This window comes from Bombus bifarius, unplaced genomic scaffold (assembly GCF_011952205.1).
Source record: "Bombus bifarius isolate JDL3187 unplaced genomic scaffold, Bbif_JDL3187 scf7180000008162, whole genome shotgun sequence".
Classification (NCBI taxonomy): domain Eukaryota; kingdom Metazoa; phylum Arthropoda; class Insecta; order Hymenoptera; family Apidae; genus Bombus; species Bombus bifarius.
Window position 1 is genome coordinate 1,080,260 of NW_022884484.1, and position 21,215 is coordinate 1,101,474.

The 21,215-nt window shown below is 37.2% G+C and overlaps 2 protein-coding genes across 6 annotated transcripts in view; one reads left to right on the top strand and one right to left on the bottom strand.

The window, feature by feature from the left end:
* LOC117208774 (axin) overlaps nt 1-14,848 on the bottom strand; it is a 30,340-nt gene extending 15,492 nt beyond the window's left edge. For 3 of the 4 annotated variants that reach the window (XM_033450117.1, XM_033450115.1, XM_033450112.1), the window contains exon 1: nt 14,406-14,848. The gene's annotated coding sequence lies outside the window, so the exon portion shown is untranslated. The remainder of the gene's footprint in view (nt 1-14,405) is intronic. The other variant, XM_033450116.1, reaches the window with a different exon arrangement.
* Nucleotides 14,849-16,135: 1,287 nt separating this feature from the next.
* On the top strand, nt 16,136-20,470 carry LOC117208798 (heparan sulfate glucosamine 3-O-sulfotransferase 6). 2 transcript variants are annotated; one of them, XM_033450169.1, is made up of 4 exons: nt 16,136-16,312; nt 17,529-18,143; nt 18,502-18,992; nt 19,313-20,470. In XM_033450169.1, the coding sequence occupies exons 2-4, from the start codon at nt 17,647-17,649 to the stop codon at nt 19,435-19,437; spliced, it is 1,113 nt and encodes a 370-aa protein (XP_033306060.1). In that variant the 5' UTR covers nt 16,136-16,312; nt 17,529-17,646; the 3' UTR covers nt 19,438-20,470. The 2 variants fall into 2 exon arrangements, with proteins under 2 accessions (XP_033306060.1, XP_033306059.1); XM_033450168.1 differs by having other exon boundaries at nt 16,137-16,548.
* Nucleotides 20,471-21,215: the final 745 nt, after the last annotated feature.

Here is a 21,215-nt window from a genome sequence, read left to right on the forward strand (position 1 = left end):
TATCCGAAGCGAACAACGCTTTTTACACAGACGTACATATTACTCCCATAATCCTCCTCGGATACGATATTTTTATAATCCATACGATAAACTGCTTTCAAATTGTGTTCTTTGCATAACACAGAATTAAGAACTCTATTAAGATTATATGAAGTTTTACAGTTTCGAGAAATGGCAGCAAAACAAACGGTTAAGTACGCCAAGTTAGATTATAGATCGATGAAAAGTCCGAGCGATTGTATAGACGTGTACTCTTCGATCGCCGACTCAAAATTTTATTCCGTGAAATCTTTTCGTTCGTACCGAATCAGCGAAACGAGCACAAAAACAGAGGCTGAAGGAACGGCTCGGTTGAATGTGAATACGACAAAGGATGCCGAGGAAGACCTGTGCCCCATACAACGTACACGGTAAGACTGAAACTACACAGTGACCGTAGAGCCAAGGGAGAGCGAGCATTACATATCTCTCTCCCTTGGCTTTCCTCCTCGCTCTTACATCGTTCTTCTTCGTCTTCTTTTCTTCTTGCTCTGCCACACCTCCCTTACGGCCACAACTGCCTGCCGCCCTCTTTCTCTTTCTCTTACAAAGTCTCTCCCTTCTCCTTGTCCCCCTAGCCGGCCCGGCCATGGTGGACGTAGGACAAAAAAGTGGTAGGGTCCAGGTATAAGGGCAAATTCTGAGTTATATATACCTATCCATACTTTAAAACTCGCACGGAAACGCGAGAATTTTCATAAATTTAAACAAGTGGTTAGCTGTAATGACGAGGCCAAAGCATATCTAAATTGTTAGGTTTCTATCTGTGAAAAAGGCCTGAGCGAAATAAGGTTGTGTTTCGGAGTCGGAGAAGTTGGTGTTATTGTTGAAATACCATTACTGGTACGATATTAGCAATTACGTTAAAATTTGATGGTGAATTCGTAAGTTTGTTATAAAATAAGATGTTTCGAGTATTTGGTCATGTACGAATATGACATTCGTCTCTTAATACTTGTGGTTCTTGTTGTCAATAGAAGTAATTTTGAAAGTTTATACGCATAAGAAGATGGTATTATTCATATGTCCGGCTATGTTGTATTGTTACAATAAATATAATGCAACAAATTCGACCTTTAAACGATCTTAAATAAAGACAGAATTACTCTTTAATATCGTAAGTCTGTTATATCTTTACTGTAATAATTGTTTCATTAACAAAATTAGCGCCATATTAAAAATATAAATCGGTAATTAGACGCCATCTATCGTTATCGAGTTGTACTACTATTGATTCGATGCTATGATCATATAATTAATCGAACGTTAAGGTAATAAAAATCTTTTATGTATCAAATCAGACTAATTGAATTAAAAATATAAATAAGATATATCAATACACGAATATAAGAAATATTTTATGATTCGTAAATATTTGTTGGAGAATTGAATAAATTAAATGTTCAGTTAAACACGTAAAGACCATGTTGGAGAAGCATAAGTAAAATCGTTTATCGTCAACCGTTGTCTAACCCAGACGATCTCTTTAACTTCGTGTTCAATGAAATTCGATTGAAGTCGTTGCCAAACGACTACTTCCCTCCAGGTAAATTACAAGCCGACGCACTGATTTATCTTATCCAGCCGCTTTAACCACAGATTCGTCGTGACGTTCCACGTTCAATACATAACGACAACTATTTTTCTATTTCCTCTTCGCGTAATGGAATCTTCTCTAACATCATTGATAAATTGATAAAACTTTAACATTCTTAACCCCCTTACTTTTTATCTTTTCATTCTCATTTAATAATTCGAATAAAACAGAACGCCGAAGTCATAATCATAATTAAGCCGCGTCCCATCGATAAAAACGTCTTTCACGACTTTCTTATCTTCCCGCGAAATTCGACTTTGTACGGTACTCTAATTTATTTAAATTAGAAACAATCGCAAATTTCAGTTTGCCGACGATACGAACGGTTTAATGGAAATAAAATCATCGACGATAACCGAAAAAAGGACGAAGAATCGGCAAGGCGAGGGAAGAAGAGGAAAGAAAAAAGCAAAAAGGAGGGAAGAAAAAATAGAAACAGAAGGAAAGCGGCGAGAAACGGTCTACCGAGCCGGCGAAAGAAAGAGACGGGTTACGAAAAGACCATTTGCGAGCAAAAGTGAGGAACTATATAGTAACGCATCGGTACCACTTGCACAAGGCGAAGCGAGTGAGACGCAGCGATACGGCGCGGCGGAACAAGCGAGAGAGAAGAAACGAACGTACGTTAAAGAGAAAGAGAGAGAGAAAGAAAGATACAGAGAGAAAGAGAGAGAGAGACAAAATGATAGAGAGGACGGCGCGTAGCGGTGGGGGAAGAAGAGGGAGAATTACGATGAGAGGGTATAAGAGAAGGAGAATCTCCGTTTGATCTTGCCGCCGCACGCGATCCCACACACATGTATGCATGTTTCTGGCCTCTCAATATGGATTCGCATGAATGCACCAACACATCGCGCCAGTTAAAATCTCTCTTCTCTCTCACCTTGCCACACAGTCCTGGGTGCTTTCGATCGACAGTGCACAGCCAGGGCACTCTGTTGCTCTTGGATGTGTATAATAAACACCGTGCGAGCCAACTCAGCCGAGTCGCCTATAATTTCTCGCGGAAAATTATATGTTAATGCGCCCTTAATGGCGTCGTTCGTTAACGGGATCGTTGTACAAGCCCGAGGGATAGAACCGTGCCGAGAGCGCAATTCGATTCGCTCGAGCATGCCGCGAGCAGCGCGCGAGTCGTCATTCAACAGCCTCGCGGTCATAGTTTCTTGTATTGCCTTTTCTTGTCGAATGTACACGGGTATATACATCTATACACATCTATACGCATCACACGTGTATGTGTATATGTACAATTCTTAGAAAAATCTGGGCGAATATCTTTAAAATTGATATTACAATTTAGCGCGCGCACGCGCATGCGCCTTCGTTCGGGATGTGTTTATAAGCGCCCTGCCATTACTCAATGACTGTATTTCCGACTTCGGATAGAAAGGCGACTTTTCCTTTCCTGTTTAATTATTAAACGGTATTTTTTCACGACCGTTGCGGATCTTAGGTGTAAGGTTCTTTGAACAACGATCGTCGTCGTTTCACGAGAATTATTTCTTTTAGAAGTTTTGCTACGCTTTTGCCTGTGGATTGGGTGTTTCGTAGTTTAAACGCTTCGTATCGGATTAACCTAAAAGATCGGTGACGGGTTCCGTTGCGACTAACTGCTAAATAGTACATTAAAAAAACGTGAAATTCTCATATATCCCAAAGTAGTAAGGAGAAAAATAGGAAATGTTCACTTTTAGTGATTTCATATATGTATAGGGTTATTTTATTAGTGAGAACATTTTATCAGAAATAATAAAATTTCATACGTAACAAGCGGGTAAAGAAGAAAATATTTAAGTATCAGTATAACGACTGCTTCTTTTATTTCAATAACAATAGAAGCGAATATTTTGTTTCAGTATCTTATACTTTTTAATTTGAAACAAATTAGAAACAGCATAAAACAATTATTCTTCTTTACTCGTCTTTTTGATATCTAACAGAAGCCTAAACCTAATTTCACTGAATCCAGCTTTCTCTACCAGATGTAATCTACTATGTTATTCAGAGTTTTCAAATAGAGCATCAAAGCGTTCAAAGCTCCTCGATAAATCTATTATCCTTCTTCTAACGATCCAATTAAACTCCAAATTTATTATCAGGCATTCAATAGCTGAACGCGACGTATTTCGAACATCGAACACATTGCTTCGTACGATACCACGCGTCACGTCCCTTCTGACCATCATGATGTGGCATCTGTACCAGTAATTATGTACGATACACAAAAAGTCAGAAGGTTAATCGAATCCATGTGCGCAAAAAATCATTTTATTTCGCGAAACAGGGTGGTCGAAGGGAAGAGCTCGAACTATTCATTCGACCAATATGAACAGTTATGCAAAGTGTTTGCTCATCGGTATATCGCGGTAAGAGGATAAAACAACGATACGAGCCAGTCAGGGAAGCTTCTTTCTCGAAGTTAGTAACGCTCATGACTGTTTGATCGGCCTCTTCGGACGGGGAAAAGAATTTCCCGTGGGTCCACAGCAGTGGAACAAAGTCCTCAAAGAATGAAGATCGCCCAGCTAAAAACGTGGCAAGAGAAGTGGCGCCTTTGACCCTCATTGTCTGCGCTCTTTGCCCGTCGCATGCACGGACTTAAAGGACTCTGTTTATCTTTTTCGCTTTCTTCTCTTCCCCTCTGTCTCATTCGCGACAATACATACATACTCTCCTTCCCTCTTCGCGCCCTCAGCCAGCCCGTATACGCGTAACTACACTCCACGGAGCCCCGTCCCTTTCCCTTCCCCGCGCTATCAATCATTTTACGTGTAATTCAATTTCCTGGAATAAAATCGATACTCGAATATTTGAGCCGTTCGATCGTGCCAGAGAAGAAATGGACGTTACCGCTTCAAAGTAATTTATCGCCGACTTATTTTTCACTTATATTTTATGTAATTTGATACTTGACTATAAAGAGGCAGTTTCTAAGAGGAACCGGAACTTTTCGCTTTATTATTATTACGATGTCATAGAGAATTTTATAAGCTGCAACATTCGAGTACATTTAATCGCAATAAAATTGGAATAAATGAATATACAACATTGAATATAATAGTTAGGTGTACTTTTATGGCACGCATGTTACTTAAGATACTTATAGATATCTCATATTTACACACCGTACAACCAATTACGTATAAACTATTTCACATTTGACGATGCACACGATACAGGCTGACACACTTGACTTGCGCATAAAACACCAACTAACATGTTCCATTGATGAAGTGTTGCGAGTAGTCGAACGAAGAAAGTAACGTTTATTTACTATCATCATTACGATTTCTTTGCAACCATTCGGAATCCTATTTAAAAAAACGTATTCGTCAAGCGCAATAAGAATCTCGGATTTCCAGCTTGCCTTGCATCAAAGAAACGCGCTCTAATTGTATGCGACAGAAAAATAAAGAACGGGAGCGATCACGCGTTTTCATTGTTTCCCTTTTACTTTTTTCCGCTGTCAGCCAGTCTGCACGTTATCCAATACTCGTGCTACCGATAGACTAACGAAAATCACGAATAACTGAATCAGACGTTCGCTTCTTACATTAAAAAGCCCTGTCTCATTCACTCGCCGCGATATATCTCGCCTATGCTTGTGCACGAGATGTACAATTGCATGTAGATATATTCTGTTTTAGAGTACTTGAGCCGTGATGGCACACCGTATGCACCGATGTATCACCGATGATACATTCAGGCCAGGTATACAGTAACCTCTTGGTCGCACGAGAGATTGACACACAAATTGAAATAAACGAACCGACGACACCGAGAAACTGAATGATAAAACGGCGATGGTGAAAGAATGAGAGCAGAAGTAGCAGAGATGGAAGGGGCCACAAACAGTGAGAACAGTGCTACAGACAATAGAGACAATTATTGCACACACAGACGGAGGAGATGATGGATCAAACGCGGTACCATTTCGGCGCCCCTTTATCTTCTTTCACTTATCTTTCCTTCTCTCCTCTTTCTCTACCATCCCCTCGCTACCACCCCTGCTGAACCGTTTTCCTTTTTTCCCCCCCGCCTCCCTCCCCCCTTATCGTAACACGTTTCGCGTTTATTTCGCCTTTTAGACTGTTTAACTTTGATACCAGGCACATGAGGAACGCGATTTCAACACGCTTATCGTACTACCCGTTCTACTCGAAATTAACGAACAGAAAACACGCCATTTGTATATAATACTTAATACGTTTAACACGTTGATTGGTACGGTGGTCATCGGTGAGCCACGTTATTAAATCTCTTAGAACGTTTACAGCGAGATACGTTTCTACGAGAATGTTCAACAACGTGAAAGATAATAGATTATACTGTTAGAAAAATAATACAATATAAATACAATATAATATTTCGTAAAAATTAAACGTTACCGTGTAGTATATTTCTATCGTGGCTGCAGCAGCAAAATATATGAAATTCACGTGGCGGTCAATGTGTTAATGAAATACCGCGGATACCGGGAAGACGGTTCTCGGTACGTTTTAATATGTAAAAAGTAAAGTAAATAACGAAGCTGGAAGTTTTCAAAAGACGGCGCGCGTTTAATATAAATGCGTGTACGTTGACTCTTGGGTATCATTAGATAAACTTGCATGAATTTTATGAGTGTTAGTAATTCGCAATTAAGTTATATTAGTTATACGATATTAACTCTATTTCTTGGTTCCGGTTCATTTTCATTTGTCAACAATGTTTAATAATATGTATTTCCTTCGCAAGTATTAATTAGCAGTAAACTGAATTCTTAAGAAGTTCGGAACGTAGTATGTAATTACGAATTAAAATTACTCCGTAATGTTTAAACGCTCGCTTATACGAGCGTCATAAGTTGATTATACTTTTAGAAATTATTCAGAAATATCGTATAGAAAAACAATGATCCGAGAAAATTAAAACTACTCGAAAATGAAGAACTTCGATGAATTCTCTTACGTTACTCACGAATCATCCAGAAACGCATATTCCAAGAAATAGGAATAGAATGTTATGGAAGAACATCTCGAAAGAATTAAAATTACCGCGTAAGTGTCCAAAGTGGATAATATGATCGTTCATTCTAACATTCAAAGTTAGTTAATAACGTTAATTAGTATTAACGATTGTATTATTAATTTGCTATTACAGAATATCTAGAAATGTTTCGGAAGAAAAGTAATGTTATACGAGAATCTCTTGAAAGAGTTAAAATTGCTGAGAAACGACGATGATTAAAATTTTCCCCTGTATAGATTTAATTCATTCGGAAACGTTCCATAGAAATAATATTATCAGACAGCGAATACGTATGAAAATTCCTCGAGCACAAGGGAAAGATAGTCAAAGATTTGTTTCACCTATTCGCAGATCACATTCCTAAATTTCACATAAACGCGCAAAGATCTTTTGATATCATAAAAGAAAATTGCTCTAAAAATGATCAACGTTGAACAATCGCTTTGTTGAACAAATTTTCCTACTGGATTACTTTACGATACGAGCCATCGAGGGAGAGAACCCACGTGGTAGAAAAGCGATACGATGAAAGAATAGGATTACTCGGATGAATGGTTCCTCGAGATGAAGCAGTGGCAGACACCTCTGCGAGGATTACGATTCGCAAGATTTAAAGAGTTATTTCAGGTCATAGGGTTAAGTGAACTACACTGTATAAAAGGGAGCAACGCATGAGCCACCCTCTGTTGTCGTGGCGCATACACAGTTGTGGGAATCCCCTAGCGTGAACCGAAGATTGGAAAAGAGTGGGCGGAGACCAGTTCGTGATCGTGCCGTTTGATACCACGTGCTCGCCGGTGGTTAAAGCACAGGGGAAACTTTACGTTCTCTCATTTTGATATCAAAGCCGTCCCCCCTTTCCAAGGACCTTTAAATCGATGTTCTTTGACATTACAAAGCTTTTGCCTCCGGTAACATCCTCCTCGTCGCCCTGGCTCCTCCATCTTCTGTTATTCTTAACTCTTATTTTTGTATACTACTCTCCTTTGCGTGCGCTGAAAGTGACTGGTAAAAGCTTTCACTTTATTGCCGATAATTGCAGAAGAGGGAAGGGTCGTTGTTCAAAGAAGCTTGTTAGATGCAATAAACGAAAGGTCAGGGAGACACGATCTTTTTTTCGTTCAGACCCTACCAAGTCTCATGGCCTGTGTAGTACACGATCATTAACATTTATTCCTTCTGTTTCCCGGGAGATCGTAATCGTATTAAACGACAGCCGATACGATTGTTCTTCCTGTTCGGTGACAGCTCTTCCTGCTGGAGTGACTCATATATCAACCTATCTAACGTGTACGCTGTGACTCACTGATATAATGTACGAGGTAGAAAAGTTTATAACCCACTTGTTATATTGCAGGTATTAGTTGGGGACTTAACTTCCTACTCGTAAGCGAATTGAGAGACCTTCGTGCAAAATAATATTGTCGAAACCTTGAACGCTGGTTGATTCTATTTACGAAAATACTCTACCGTAGGGTAAGGTACTCGATAGTTTTCAAGGTATTCGTGGTTAGGACTGGTGTTAACTCCTTAAATGCCGAGAGTACAGTGAAATTACACACGACACGTAAAAGTTGAAAAATAAAAATAAAAATGTATCGTGTGAAAATATATTGCAAGTGAAATGTTACGTTAATGCAATGTTTGTTTATTAATCGGAATAAAAAGGAAGGAGTCAGGAGAATTTTCAGGAGACCAAGACAAAATATTAACGAAGGCGATTGATAGATGTAAAGAATGGAAGAGGAAAAGACGAGTATAGCGATGGTGTTAGTGAACGTAAAGTAGCACTGTGTAAAAGACTATACCTGGCACGATTATAAGCGCATACAAAGGTATCGGAGTCGTAGCAGACGTCACATTAGAATTTAAAGATCCATATGCACCATGAATTACAAGTAGTTGAATGCAATTCGCTATTCTAATAGAAAGATACCGTTGGAAATGAGATACGACGTAACAGTGAAACGTTATTCTTGTACTACTGATACTTTAACATGTACTACTGGTACTTTAACAGAGCAAACATACAATTGCAAACGAATGAAATAAAAATTTACCAAGTCCTAGACTGAACTACTTTCACACAACACTTTGTATTTCTAAGGCGTTAATAAACGCAAGGAAACACTGCCACATAGAACAGTTTTATTCTTAAAAACTAAAGGAGAAAATTGTTTCACCAACAGACTTCAAATAAAAGTTAAGACTGTAAAAGAGTGGACTGAGTTTCGTTTGCGAACAGTGAAAAACTGTTTTAAAATATATCATTCTTAGAAGTCATCGAAACAATCGCGTAAATTTCGCACTGTTAACAAAATTCATTAAATTCCAAGAGTTCTCGTTACTTTCAAAATATCAATGAGAACAAAGGAGCAACCGTGACAAAGAACAGTTCCATTCTCAAAAACTAAAAGCATAAATTGTTGTCAGGTATCTACGTCTTCCCAACGAAAACGTCTCTTTGAGAAAGTGAAACGATGTAGACAAGAACTGTAGTTTCTTGGTAAACGTTCAAACATTTATTTCTATAAACTATTACCTTAAAAGTACCTTAGCTCTAATTACCCTACTACCATTATCTCAAACTTGCTAAGAAAACGAGATAAATTAACACGTTGAATGCCACGGGGGTCACCGGTGACCGGCACACCAAAATTAGTAGAAATATATAATTTAAACAATTGTCAATAGTTATAAATTTTTTATTATTACCATCGTTACTACAATGGTGTGACGAAATTAATGCAGTATAAAACAAACTAAAATAGATTTATTTCTACATGAAATATAGACCTATTCTATGCGCTCTCCATCAGTGGCTGTCAAACATGGGAAAACCGGCTTTTACCTTGGCGAACAATTATCCTAAGGAACCTTTCGACTTGGAAGATATTTGATGGCAATTACGGGCCTTGACAGGAAAGTAACAAATGCTAAATCTTGTAACGGTCCTTTAGGATTATTGCAGATCCGAATAAGTATGATAGAGGGATGAGTTATGGTTTATGGTAAATCCTGGGACGTGACAACATAGAACAATTATTTAGCGAAATTGCACTACAGCGGCACGGGGGTCATCGGTGACCTCAGTGAGATAAATTCATTAACGATGATTATACACGATAACGTATCTCTTGTAGGGTAATATTTCAACATTATATGTATCGCGTAATAAAAAATTTACCGTGACACCATGGCCAAACCTTGTAAAACTGGCGTGGCATTCAACGCGTTAACCGAGGTTTAAATTAAACGATTGAAACTTGCCAAAAATCGTCTAAACTGCAAGTTTAAAAAACTCCCGAGATATCGTTTAAAAACAAGAGAACAGCTGTAATGTGAAACTATTCCATTGCTGAATACCAAAAGAGAGTAAATTGCCAGGTGTCCACGTCTATCCAATGAAGCTTCAAAAAGAGAAATGGAAAAAAAAAGAAAAGAAAAGAAAATATCAGAATCGTAGAAGTAAACCGTAGTTCCCTTGCGAGTAACAATGGGAACACAGGAGAAAGACGGAGTGAAAGAGGCAAGGGAAAGATGACAATATTAAGAAAGCTTACAGAAACGTTCGTCGTAAAGGTTTATTGGCGTGAAGGAGTTGTGGAGCGTGTCTACATCAAAGGCGACCGCTTCTGAACTCTCTATTCCCTTTCTACTTGAAACCTCGCCGTCATCTCGTCACCACCTCCACTTCTATCAACTACCACTGACGTCCATTCGCTCTGCCAAGGTTGTGCACGCAACCAGACACCCACCCCCAAATGTGTACCCTAGGCACATTCACCACGTGCGAGTTCCTGCACCGGTGGTTATTAACATCCATTACCATCTCAAACGAGACGCATTGCGACGCACGATCGAACTTCCACATCGATTACAAACTGGTATCTAAGAAACGGATGTATTATTCTTCCATTTCTTCGAGCTACGTTTTAATTGTTCGTTTCCTGGTTCTTGTGTGCGAGTCCTTGGGCATGGAGAAGTCTTTGAGAAGGCTAGAGGCTATTTTCAAATAACAGATGAATATGTAAGTAATCGGTGGAGGATGAAGACTAATTCTACCGTAATATAATTGGAATTATACGTTTGCGACGCCGGCATACGCGTCGAAATTATAAACGTTTATTTCCTCTAAGATAAAGATAAGGTAAGAAAAGATTCTGCTATGGAGATATCATGGAAAGTCTATGGCGACCCATTATGATGATGTTCAAAGAATTTATTTATCCTAATTATAGTTTAGGTTATTATTATGTTTTATCGTATTGTATCACACCATTGGTAACATTCATTGATAAGAACTATCAAGATTTATATAAGCGTGTAAGGTCTAAACAGTTCATGATCAGTTATCATGACCAATATATATAGCAATTGTCAAGTACAATAAAGAAATGTAAAGATGTTCGTGTTCTTAAACTTTCACGACCAGTGTATACAATATAATTAGAAGGCTCATATAAATTGAAGGATTTTATACTTAACACGTTGAATGCCATGGGGGTCACCGGTGACCGGCGCACCCCGATTAGTAGAAGTAGATAGATCTATTATGTGTCGTCGAATATGGAAAAATCCGCTTTTACTTTAGTGAACAATAACCCTAAGGAACGTTTCGACTTGAAAGCTGTTTGATAGCAATTAAGGGCTTTGACAGTAAAGTAACAAATGCTAAATCTTGTAACGATCCTTTAGGATTATTGCAGATCCGAATAAGTATGACCGAGGGATGAATTATGGTAGATCCCGGGACGTAATAACATAGAACAATTAAATAATTAAATTGCTAAATATTAAAATATTAAAATGCTAAATAGCAACGCGAAGAAATAATATGAGATAATTGATAATCGCAAAAAAATAAGTGAATCGAGCGAAATTGCACTACAGCGCCATGGGGGTCACCGGTCACCTCAGTGAGATAAATTCATTAACGACGATTATACACGGTAACATATCTCTAGTAGGTAATATTTCAACATTGTATGTATCGCATAATAAAAAATTCATAGTGACGCCACGGCCAAACCTTGTAAAACTGGCGTGACATTCAACGTGTTAAAGTTTCGCCTTGTTTGAGAGTGAAATTATACCAATGTTTATAAATATCTATTATAATGTCGAGTCTGGCAAATTATCGATAGTAGATCTGATAATTACAAGACTTGCGAATTATTTCTATCATCGTACTTGCGAAGGAATATTCGTTTTGGAGTATTTCTCATGACTGAGCTTATTGGAGTACCACGTACTCCAATATATTATAATTGAATTATTCGTATTTGTTTGGTAAGTCTAACGGATAATTGTGCTTAATCTGTACGAACTACTCGGATTACCCTTTAATTATCGGTTAGCCTAATGTTTTGTAAACTTATTCAATTTGGAACGAAGTAATTAAATCAGATGATCAAGAGTTAAGCACCTACGCTCGATCGTTACGTAGCCATTAACCTCAAAGCTGAACGAATTTTCTGTGGAATAATATTTTAATCCGGTTGCATTTCCGTATCGTATAACAAATAAACACGATTAAGATAATTACTGCACGCTTGGCAAAAAATGTATAGATTGGTTGAAAAGTATTATACATTCTCGCTTCAGCCATTATACGATATAATACATTAATTAAAAGCGAGCTAAATCACGTATTTCTCATCAAACCTCCGCCACATATTCCATTAACACTAGCCAATGAAACTTGCCACCGTTTTCAGCAACAGTGATTCTCAACATGTTTCCCATAATCATAATTTGTTCCTACATGCTGATAATCATTTATTTCATTACCAAATTTGTCAATGTTCTTAACGGTAGTGTTTTAGATAAAAAATAACATCAAATTGATGACCGATATCGTCAAGATATTGTATATCATTTTTATCATAGTACTTGTAGAGAAATATCTGTTTTGGAGTATTCCTCTTGATTAGAGTTATTGCGGTATTATATGATCCAATAATTAAAATTAATGACAGTAACTTAAGTTAAAATTAACCTATATTGCTATATTATTATATAGTATATTATTTAACTTAAATCCCTATTATTAATCTCAATTATTAGAGCATATAGTACTTCCATAATTCTAATTATCAGGAACACTCCAAACCGAATATTCCTAAATTACTAAAATATCCTAAGGTAATTCGCCAAATCTCCAAGTATCTAAATAAATAACGAGACAGCCTAAATAACTTCGAAATCAATTGCAACTAATAATTGCAATCTCGAAAAAAAAACCGAAAGAAACAAAAATTAAAATCAACCTCCCCTTCTCCATCGGATCGAGTATCTTCCCAAACAATTTCCCAACGATACAGTAACAGAACCAGGAAGTAATGGTGTCTTAATTATTCGCCGCATTTATCGTGAACTGTCGTCAATTACGGAAAGAAGTCCAGGATAATGGGCGGGGGGAGGAATCGAAGGAGTGGGAGGTAGATCTGTAGAGGGGGAGGGGGAAGGACTCACGTCGACTTCAGCGGATTTTATCGGTTTTTACTGAATTATTTATAAAATCTCTGATTGATATTCACGATTATCAGGAGGAGCCCGTGCTCTCGCACACCCGTAAGCATATGTATTGTTTTGATAAAGAAAGCCGAGGTGGAAGGGATGGGGGGGGCGGATCGCGCGTGTAGCAGAATCATGTACCGCGAGAGAGAGCCCGCGGGAGACGAGAGGACTCGCGCGCGGCGAGGTTTCACAGGATGAAAAAGGAGCAGAGTAAATGAGAGAAAGAAATATAAAACGAGAGGAAGAGAGAGGGAGAACGAAACGGACGTGGAACCGGAACGATCGCGGAGGCTCGAGGGAAAAAAGGTAGGGCACGAAGCGAGGAACGAAACTGCGACTGGCAGAAAAGCTGGTGGAACGACTCGAGAAGAAAACGCACGGCTGCGTTCGGTGGTGGGTACCGTCAAGAAAGAGAGCTCGATTCGTGAATACACGCGCCCCGAGACGCGCAAAGCTCTCGTGGCTAGAAGCAGAGTGAAAGAGAGCGGGAAAGGGAGGGAATAGGAAAGAGGAAAGGAGAAGGCTATAGAAGGAAAAGAGAGGGATACAGTTGATCCCTGTGAAAGAAAAAGGCGGAGGAGGGAAAAAGAGACAGAAACAGGGGGGCACAGCAGAGACGAGAGGACGGTAAGGAGAGGTAAACGAAAGAAGGAGAACAGGAAGGAAATAAAAATCCAGGAGCGGAAAAGGGATCGACAAAGCGATCGGAGGGAATAAAACCAAGGGATCCGGGGACGTAAACACCGCGGTGTATTTTGGAGCGGGTGATTCTCGGGTGTTACGCACGAGGAAATCTCCGTTCGTGTTATTTCTTACTTCGCTCTTCTTTTTTTTCTCTTTCTCTCTCGTTTCCCGACGTTCTGTGACTGTCGACGTTTGCGACGGCGACAGCCAAACATCGCGAGTTTTGATCTTCTCGGGGTATATACAAAACACGGCCGAGTTGATACACGCGCCTATCGGTCCTGCCACAGGAACGGGTCACACTCATAGTATGCAGGAAAAAAGGCTGGAGAAGAAAGAGTAGAAGTTTAACGTGGTAAAGATTGGAAGGAAGAAAAGGAGCAGGAAAGAAGGCGAAATAATAAGGGGAAAGAGAGGAAGAAAGGCTGGGAAGAGAAGAGCAGAGAAAGCGAGCGGTGTAACGAATAAGAGAGACAAAGACAGGGAGAGGGATTTTAAGAAAGGAATCGCGGTGCTCTCGGAAAAGAAAAGACGGGGCCAGTGGACTTACTCGGTATATCCGACGGTGCTTGTATTTGCTAGTGCCGTGATGACGATGCGTCTCTCCGGCGAGACCTCTGTTTCATCCTCGAAAATGTCAACTATCGACGAAAAAATGGTACGGGCTGAAACGCAGACACATCGTACCTCTCTTTCTTCGTCCTTACTTTCTCGCTCTCTCCTAGCGACGACGATGATTCGGCGTGAACTCTCGACACTTCGACACGACGCACACACGCACCACACTCACGGCGAAATATATACACACCGCGCCGAACGACCGTAACAATAATGGCGTGTTGACACGGTGGAGGCATGCAAAGTGTTTCCCGATCGTATCGAGTAAACGGAGATCACAATGAATTCACGATGAATCAAACACTACACAGCTAGGCATTTCGCGGCTCGTCTCTCAGGCACATCTCGGTCGCCATCGAGATCTAACACGAGTGCGCGGGACGCGCACTCTTGCGGCCTCTGACTAAACTTGCCCCTTCAAAGACCGGCCAATCAACGGGCCGCATGGCCTATGCCCTTGCCGCGAGCAGTCCTGTATCTAGTTGACGCACCGTCATTCATTCATCTCCAAGAATTTTCTCTTCACCTAATTCTGCGAGAACATGTTGCTTTCGATAGAGTTTTAGATCGGTATAAATCATTCGTTTTGTTATCGACGTGTTTTAAGGAGTGAATAAATCGATCGTCAGTTTATTTCACTGTTTCACGGTATTGCTAATTAATGTTACTACCGAGAAACACGCACACAAATGCGCGTCAGCACGTAGTCAATGTATCACCGACAGTCACGTACCTAATTGATTTAGCGCCTCCTTGCTCCAAAAATTTCGTAGCAATTTTGGAGTATATATTTTTAATGGTCGATTAATTAAAAAAGATACAATTTAATATTGCCTTGAACATACTTGTTCTGTTATAAAGTATTTAAACACTGTAATCAACTAATAACTTTGGATAATTTCTTTTACTAATTATGCGTGTAAACAAAGTCATTCCCTGATAATTAGATATCATTATTATTTAATACACGTACATATTATGCTAATATTCTTGTTGAGTATTAAATGTCTGTATAATATTCTTTTTTATATGCTGAACATTTTTGTGGATACGTTAAGTAATACAAATTTAATTCTTTAAGTAGGCAACTATATATATATATATATTAACTCAAAAGTAAATTTTTAACATTCATATTAGATTATACTTATTTAACGAAATGTTATACATATTTAATGTAATAAAAACAATTATTTACAAAAAATATACATTTTCTGTCATGTTTGATATCTGATATATTTCTTTTTCCGTATATTAATTATTTTATATTAAACATTTGCTACTCCAATAATTAAACCTAAATTACATTAAATTGCACTAATGAATATTATAAATTGTAATATTAAATTTTTGCTATTATACAATACTTATTTTTAACAGATATATATATACTTCATGGTTGATTTCAACTGTATCAGCAAACAAAATATAATACATACTTAAATTTTTTTAAATTTAAATCGCCTAAAGTATTATAACATCACTAATGCCTGTTATACAATTACATTTCACGAGTTATCGATAAAAGAATATTTTTTATTCTAGTACCTTAATCTTTTATTGATAAAACGATATTACATATTTCGATTTTTCAGCTGGGCTCGGTTGCTCGATATCATAAGATCTATATTGCTTCCTAACGAGCTTCCCAGTTGTTCCACGTTAAGAAGAGTGGAGCTAGTGTCGTACAGTTCACAACTATGTTGGCGAGCAACACGAGAGGGAAAGGTTTTTAGCGCGCCATGCGATTAACAAACGTTGCAGCATTTTTACATCCGAAGAAAACGAGAAGAGCTCGAAGAGGATGAAGTTTAATTCAACTTCTCGTTATCCGATTCGGTAGCTATGAAATCTCATCGATACGCTTTGTGTTATACTACCGTTTCTCCCTTCTACTTGTTCCGCGTTATCGATTGTTACGAACGCGCCGACTGATAATGCGTTAAATGTGTGCACTTCCTTTAAAACGAAATCACATATCCTCGCATCTATTTACCGGAAAGAATCGAATATCACGATAGAATTATGGATACCGTATAAAATTAACGTGCGCTTGGACACTCTGCGGCATGGAGGTATGTTGCAACAGATATGCAATCACTTTTTAATAATTTATGTTGTTTAGATAGGTTGCCTGCTTGATATTCAACGTAGGTGATTTTCTAGTTTCCATTTTTATCTTACGAATGAATGAAATTCACGTTAATATGAGGGTTTCCTCTTGTATGCAATTTCTTTTTAATTACAGCAAATATATTTGACTGTATGATATAAAAAATATATTGTAAAAATTTTCATTACGTTTAATGATAATAATAGAAGTAATTGCAATTATTGGCAGACAGAATTTGTTGTATATCACTACCGTAATGAATATGAACGAAAACGAAATACTTTTTGAAATGTACTGTAAATTTATTGGAAGATTTTGATGTATATAACTCAGTTTTGGATCAAGAAAATACATCTATATATATATATATATACATACACCTATTACAAATAAAATATTATTTGTAATATTGGGTATCTTTTTATTTATATGTTTTATAAAATATTTTAATACTTTACAGTGGTATTTTAAAATACTTTACGGTGTGTTATAAAATATTTTAATATTTTACAGTAGGCTGATTGAGCACCTTGCACATATGCAACCCTCTCATGCGAGATGCAGACGGTACATCAAGCATGATTGGGTAAACTGAGACACGTTAATGTTCTAAAGACCATACATTAAGGGATTCCTATTTTTAATATCTATTTAAATTGTTATACTATAGTCTCTATATATTATTTTTGTAAATATTTTATATAAGTTCTAATAACAAGAAATCAATTGATGTCTGTGTGTATAAATGTATGAATTATAATTATATATTAAAGAATTATATTAGCTTTATAAATAAATATTTCTTATAGATGTAATAGATACAGAAAATTTAAATGTTTATTTGAATTTATCTGTTAAGAAAGAATTAATATTAGAATTAAATTAAATGCATGTTATTTTTAAATACGTCTATGATAAATTTCACCTTAATATCTTTTATAGGTATGATAGACAGAAAAATATCTATCCTAACATATCAGCATGGAGGTAGAAGACTGAAAGCTTGATAATAGAATGGAATCCAGGATGCCAGTGAAATACGACGATTCTTAAGTTCAGGATGGAACTTAGAAAAGGGCCTTGGTCGAAAAAAATCCTGGTTCCAGCTTGTTTTCTGGTAATTCTCATCTGGATCTTTTTAATCGACAATTCCTTACTACTCGACAACCTGCCTGGTAAAGCAACCTTCCAAAAACCGAGAAATTTCGTTCCACTCGCACACGACCCGAATCTGGATCGTCTAACGATCAAGAAATCCTCTCTGATAAGCGATGTCGAATTGAAACACACGAAAGTATCGAAGCTTCAAATGGTGTCGCTTTGGACAGGCAACAACAGCGTTAAAGGGAACACAGGATCCTTGCGAAAGTATCAGATCTTGAGACAGCAAGGTTTAATGCCGAGTAAACAATTACCCACAGCTTTGATAATTGGAGTTAAAAAAGGCGGGACTAGAGCTCTGTTAGAATTTTTGAGATTGCATCCTGCTATTCGCGCAGCTGGATCCGAAGTTCACTTTTTTGATCATCATTACATCAAGGGGTTTCATTGGTATAGGTAGGTTTGTTACACTGTTTCGTGGTTTGTATTCATCTTAGTATACACAGTGGCGTTCTAAAATTTTCGACCAAATAAATTTTTAACTTGATATTCGAAAGATGATGTCTAAAAGAATTTCAAATAATATTGACTGTACCAGTATGATAAGCAAAAGGAAATAACGGTAATATTACTTAAAATTCTTTATAAAGCGAAAAAGAAAAATCTGTCTGGCTGGAAACTTTAGCACGTCATTGTACTTAACTATTTTTATTTCGCCAATATTCCTATGCACATTCTTAAGAAGTTATTTTTATTTTACAAAAATTACTAATAATGTGACTTAATCAAATATTTTTCTTACGGTATATTCTAGGCATAGGATGCCTCCGACATTGTCCACTCAAATCACGATGGAGAAAACCCCGTCGTATTTCGTGACGAGCGAAGTACCGAGAAGAGTTCAACGCATGAATCTTGCGATGAAATTGATTCTCGTAGTAAGGGATCCAGTTACTCGAGCGATATCTGATTATACCCAAGTGAAGAGTAAACGAGCCAACATGCCAAAGTTCGAGGATCTAGCGTTTCTTAATGGGTCGAAAATCGTGGACACAACGTGGGTCCCATTGAAGATCGGAGTGTACGCGCGACACTTAGAGAGATGGCTTCAGTACTTTCCATTGTCACAATTTTTATTCGTCTCTGGAGAAAGATTGATCGTGGATCCAGTCGCTGAGATTACCAGGGTTCAGGACTTTTTAGGCCTAAAAAGAGTTATCTGCGAGAAACATTTTTATTTCAATGCCACGAAGGGGTTCCCCTGTCTGCTCAAATCTGAGGAACGTCCTACACCCCATTGCCTTGGTGAGTTGATTAAAAATAATTCCTGTTAATCCCTCAAAATGCTATTGCCTCCTAAAAAATACTACAGACTTATGTATAACGTATAATTTGTCAAATATGTTGGCAAAATTATCGCAAGTCTTCTAGAACATGTACACGTAAATTATGAAATACAACTATAAATGTGGGGTTGGTTTCTCACAGTTGTATGTATAAACAAATTTTCTTATGATACCGAACTTTTTGTGCTCTAAGATCCGTATCATTTGAGATTCTATAATATGAAACATATTTCCTGCATTAAGGAGGAGTCTAATTATATGTATTTCATAAATTTCAAGGTAAGAACAAGGGTCGTAGTCATCCTTACATAGATCCTGTAGCCATACAACGATTGAGAGATTTTTATCGTCCATTCAATCAACGTTTCTACCAATTGACCGGAATGGATTTCGGCTGGTTGTGAGAATAAATGCGATAAGCGAATACATATCGAAGCTAGTCAAGTAAAAGAACATAGTCAATTTTTACTGAGATACGACACGCGCGCATGCGGACACCATTAGTTTGCACTAGTTAGTAAATAATTAGTAAAAGAACCAGATAATACTCTTCGGTTAGTTTATATTCGTTTTTACTCTAAACCAGAATATTTTTTTATGTACTGCATAAACGTGGAAAAAGAAGAAAGGCATATCCATCGTTTCAATGTGTTGACAATACACAGAAAGAGAATTCCTGTTCTTGTTCGTGATATTAACTTTTAGACACGCGTATAGATTTATAGTGGCAGCAGAATGTTATCAATCGTATGTATCATTTTTCGCATACATATATTCCACTATATTTTTTACAGGACATTACAAAAGAAAAAAAAAAAGAATAGTATATCCGAGTTTTAAACGATAAATGGCCATACGCGTTATTCTTTTGTTCATCTTTTATTCATTCGTTATTATCAGATCTATTATTTATTACAATAGAATCTTTAAAAATGTTTATTACATATTAAAATGTTGATTTGTTAATTCCATCTTCCATTAAAGTAGTTGTGCAGAATATAAAATGTTCGAATCTGTATTAAAATACGTAGTTACTGTTATTGATTGTATAGAGTTCTGTTTAGAATTAAGAATTGTTTGCACATTTTGTTGAATTTTTGATCTTCCAATGTATCAAGCACAGAATCTACGTAATCTACGTAATTCTAATGATATTTACCTAGTATATGTATCATTATGTTTAAGCAAGAAAGCGATGAATATTTTCTGAATAATTTAGTTGAACTGCGTCAAAATGTCTTTAAATTATAAGAAACGCTATAACAGTGTAGAAGTTCTCGTAGATGCGGAAACGGAAACTGAGTACAATTTAAAGTAATAAAAAATTACGTCTCGCGTTTAATACACGAGTACAGTTTTAACGAACGTATTTCGGTTAGAGGAAAAAGAAGCATAGAAATATTAATAACGTCAATTAGACATTTGTAATGACGAGGGTTATTAAAAAAAAGTTTGTGTAATCGTATCAAAATATATAATTAATTTCGATAGGTGCAAGTGGCAAGAGCTTGCACAAACTGCAATAAAAAATAATGTATTTATATTTTGCAAATGTGCACACACATATGAGCACAAATCACACACACACACACACACACACACACACACACACACACACACACACACACACACACACACACACACACACACACACACACACACACACACACACACATACACACACACATATCATATATTATAAAACAGTTTTTACAAATTCAATTGTAAAGTTATGTGAACTTTAATTAAATAGTTAGAGAGGGAAGAGTAGTCGCATAAATTATCAGAGTTCGTTTAGAAATTGTCTTCTATATTGATAAAAATATTCCTGGATAGTTATTAATTACAAAAATTTGTTAGTATAAATTTACAGTATATCATTAAATGAAAACTTTAACTCGTAGCTCAGAGTTACGAAAATAATTCGCAACGATTGTATTGTTAAGTAGTTCATTATATATTAAGTTTACTTGCTCAAGTGGCCTAATTAATCTAAAAAAAAAAACAAAGTTGTAAATAAACAGTGATTTACCAACTAAAAAAACAATGTGTAATCTATATGTATACTTACGTTTTATCCAATCTTTTTCCCTCTTCGAAACGCTACAGCAATCGTTCAGGAAGAATAAAAAATTCCTCCTCGATAATCCTGTGTAAGTAAAAATTGGGAAAACCCCACCAG